Source organism: Halyomorpha halys, unplaced genomic scaffold, assembly GCF_000696795.3.
Source record: "Halyomorpha halys isolate HHAL.00 unplaced genomic scaffold, Hhal_1.1 Scaffold522.1, whole genome shotgun sequence".
Lineage (NCBI taxonomy): Eukaryota > Metazoa > Arthropoda > Insecta > Hemiptera > Pentatomidae > Halyomorpha > Halyomorpha halys.
This window is the reverse complement of record NW_027107635.1, coordinates 391,375-394,933: the sequence shown is the minus strand read 5'-3', so window position 1 is coordinate 394,933 and position 3,559 is coordinate 391,375. Positions and strand designations below refer to the sequence as shown.

The following is a 3,559-nucleotide window of genomic DNA, read 5'->3' as shown; positions in this document are numbered from 1 at the left end:
GGTTCCTTCCCAAGATTTTCAAGTGTATATGAAACATACTACATATTTACCTGTTGTATTATTTTGTACAGTTGTAAATTACAATAAATAAATAATAAAAAAAAAATAAAATAAAAAATAAGGAATGAGTTTCACAGCTATTCTTAAGGAAACTTCGTTCATATAAACAACCTCAAAGCCTAAAATTGATAATCCCTTTGTAGAATATTGTATAACATTTCAGTATAAGAATTTCTTTAATGAAATACAAGAATCATCAACAAATTGTAATTGATTTAAATTGTTACGCTACCGAATAACTTTGAAATGGAATGACTATAGTTATAGTGGAACATTATTGCATCCAATGTTAATTTGCTTTGGAAGTGGCAGTGCTAATAGGCATTTAACGAAGTGGAAATGGAAGGATTTTAATAGCTCAGTCAATTTGGATGCAGTAAGAGAGTCTTGATTTATAGTTTCCGTTTTGCAACGATAGATTGCAATCTTGTAACGCTTTGAAATTAGTTCTGTAGGTAACACATTTAGGAGGATTGAAATTGCGACATTTACCTATTAAGCGTTGAATAATATTTTATTACTTTATTAATCTATTCATTAGTCCCCTGGTTAGAACTAAAACACTAAGCATTTTAAAGAAAACTTTAAAAGAATGTTAAAAATGGTTTAGATTCAGAAAGATCCTCAACAGTTATGCGAAAAATGTTGTTACGTTCATTGTTTAAAAAACGATTTTTTTTTAATTTTTGGAGCTCTGATAAAACTTTTTTTGATGAATAATAGATTTGGTGAGCTCCGGATATAATAATTTTAAAAACATAATATTTAATTTTTTTCTCTCTGGACGATTAAATAGCTCTTATTTAATCCTTTTTTTCAATAAAAAAATCCATTTGACGTTTTGAATATTCCACCAACTTCCATAAATTGTAAGAGACGAAATTCATGAAGAAAACTTTGGCCTGGTGTATGAAAAATATCCACCATTTTTATTATTATTTTTAGAATTAGTTAGTACCTGATGATCGACAATCCGAAACGTCGAAAGAATTATTTTATTAATGGAAATAAAGAATTCATGTCAGAAAGCTTGATAATTGTCATAAAGGAATAAAATAAAATAAATTAACTTCGAATAACAAACTACTTAATATTTAGTTTAGTTTATTTTTGCATAATCAGTATCACAATTGTGTGAGTTTTTTTGTCAAATCATTTTTACAATTATCATTACCATTTTAGAATTTAGATAAATATATCTTTTTTTGAAAAGTATATATTTATATTGTGTTTTAATCGTTAATTTAATAATAGAGGAAATAAATGAAAAACCGTTAAAATAAAAGAAAAAAGATACATTTATATAGATTTATTTTATGATATTCATTATAATTACTGAATAAGAATCAGAAAATTTATTGGATTAAATCTTTAGATTTTTGATTTATTAAAAGTGGTTAAAATAGGACATGGATCAAAACCAACTAAACCACAAGGTTTGACAATTTTTATGAACTCGGGATCTAAAGCATTGTGTTACATGCAATGTTTACAAAAAATAAATTTTAGGACTCACAGGGCATTAGCACCGCTTGTACAGTGACTAAATTTATAAATATTTACTGTTTATGTTTTTCTATCATTCATGAATCATAATTCTGTTAGAGTTATAATAATATAGCTTGTTACTAAGACTCTTTATTTTCTTTTATTGTTCAACTGTAATATATGTTAATCCTTTATTTCTTAAAACATGTGATAACTTATGAGGACTAAATTTTAAATTTGAACTTGCTATAAGTAAAAGTTTAGTATTAGTAATTTTGATTTACTGTGTGTTTTCCAGACATGAATAGTTATCTAAAAAATATAAAAAATAACGAAAAATGCAATATTGCGTTTTATATGCAAAGAACAAATACATATAATGATACAATTTAATTATAATAATAATCTACTTGGCGAATAGTTGATTTAAAACTTTTAATAAAATTATATTTATTATAACTACAATATTTTTGTACAGCATACTACTGCAAATCTAAGCATTTGGATTTAATCACAATTAAACCTTTTTTTCAAATTATTTTCATAATTTTGAAATAGACCTTGGTAGATCATAGAAATTTCTTATTGTAGTGAAGCCGACTTGTAGCCTGTTCCAGTTGTTCTCAAGCCCATTGAAATTCAAAATTTCCAATGGAAAGAGATATTTTCAATGAAGGAATTTTACGGATCGTTTTAATCTAATTTAAAAAAGACTGTATATGGATAGTTTTACAGGTTAGATACGTCATGAAGGCGTAAATCGCAAACAAAAACGCTAACAATTTTTGAGCAGTGTGAAAAAAAACACAAATAGAAAATCGGTTGACTATAAGACTATTCAATTCCTTTTCATGATGTTTAAGTCTGAATAAATAAGTGATTTTTCGATTTCCAGCACCGTTTCCGCACATATAGGAAACTAAGAAATAGTTTGCTGTTTTGGGCTATTTACCGTTTCGGATCATATCACTAGAAATCAACAATAAAAAATCTTTTTAACGTTCTAGTTCGTATAAGAATCCTTCTCTAACATTATCACTTTCTATTCGTTCCTGATTTCAGGGCGGTGGAGAAGTATTGGAAGCGGTTGAAGAACTAAGTCGATTTTGCTCCCAAAAAAAAACTTCATTCATAGCTAAGACACCTTGGTTTCAATTCGAAATTCCTAAAACTCGAGATTAAAAACCACGTATCGATCGAGACTTGAACAACCTGCATAAATACCGCGTGATTTCTGGAATATTCAATCCATATATTAGATATGATGGATAACTTTTTATTGATACTTAGTATTTTATAAGTATATAAGTATTACTAATGAATAAGATCAACCAAACTTCCTCTGCAGTTTCAGACTGAGCTTTAAGAGGAAAGAGAGAAAAGACCACAGAGACAGCCTGTCTTCTGCAGTCCCCGCCAAGTTCATTCGCGCCACATCCGTCCGACCACAAACTCTCAACCCGAGGTGGAACGAGAAATTTCGATTGTAAGTGTCAATAAAACAAACCAAGACAGTTTATTTATTGGATAAAGCTTATATTGATTTGTTTATTCTTATTTTACAGTGATATAGATGACGTATCGACTGACATACTTCATCTGGATATATGGTAATGTATCATTTTTAATTAATTTATTTATTATTATGTTTTCAGTTTCCTTTGTACTGAGAAATTGTATTAGAAAAAGTGTAATTATTTGTTAATAAGTATTACTTGTTTTGTTTTTTGTTTTTTTCCCAAAAAGTGACCTATTCTGAAATAGAGTGATTGTCAATTTATAAACGACTCTAGTGGTCGAAACAATTAAAATAAAGTAAGAAGAAGTTTGTCGGGGGGTGCGGTCAGCAAAGAACAACATAAATAAACAAAACAATATTTATTTATTTTATGCCGACGTTTCGACCTGAGTTTCAGGTCTTCATCAGGGGTATAGAACAGAAGAGATAACAACAACATTTAGAGTAACATACAATTGAACAGGAATAGTATACAAACAAATTTAGAATTAT

At 28.0% G+C, this 3,559-nt stretch overlaps 1 protein-coding gene across 2 annotated transcripts in view; it reads left to right on the top strand.

Annotated features, from left to right (window-relative positions):
- Positions 1–3,559, top strand: part of unc-13-4A (BAI1 associated protein 3) — a 413,601-nt gene that overhangs the window by 346,279 nt on the left and 63,763 nt on the right. For both annotated transcript variants that reach the window (XM_067046009.1, XM_067046008.1), the window contains 2 exons: positions 2,897–3,034; positions 3,114–3,158. In XM_067046009.1, the coding sequence (XP_066902110.1) occupies positions 2,897–3,034; positions 3,114–3,158 (183 nt within the window). The remainder of the gene's footprint in view (positions 1–2,896; positions 3,035–3,113; positions 3,159–3,559) is intronic.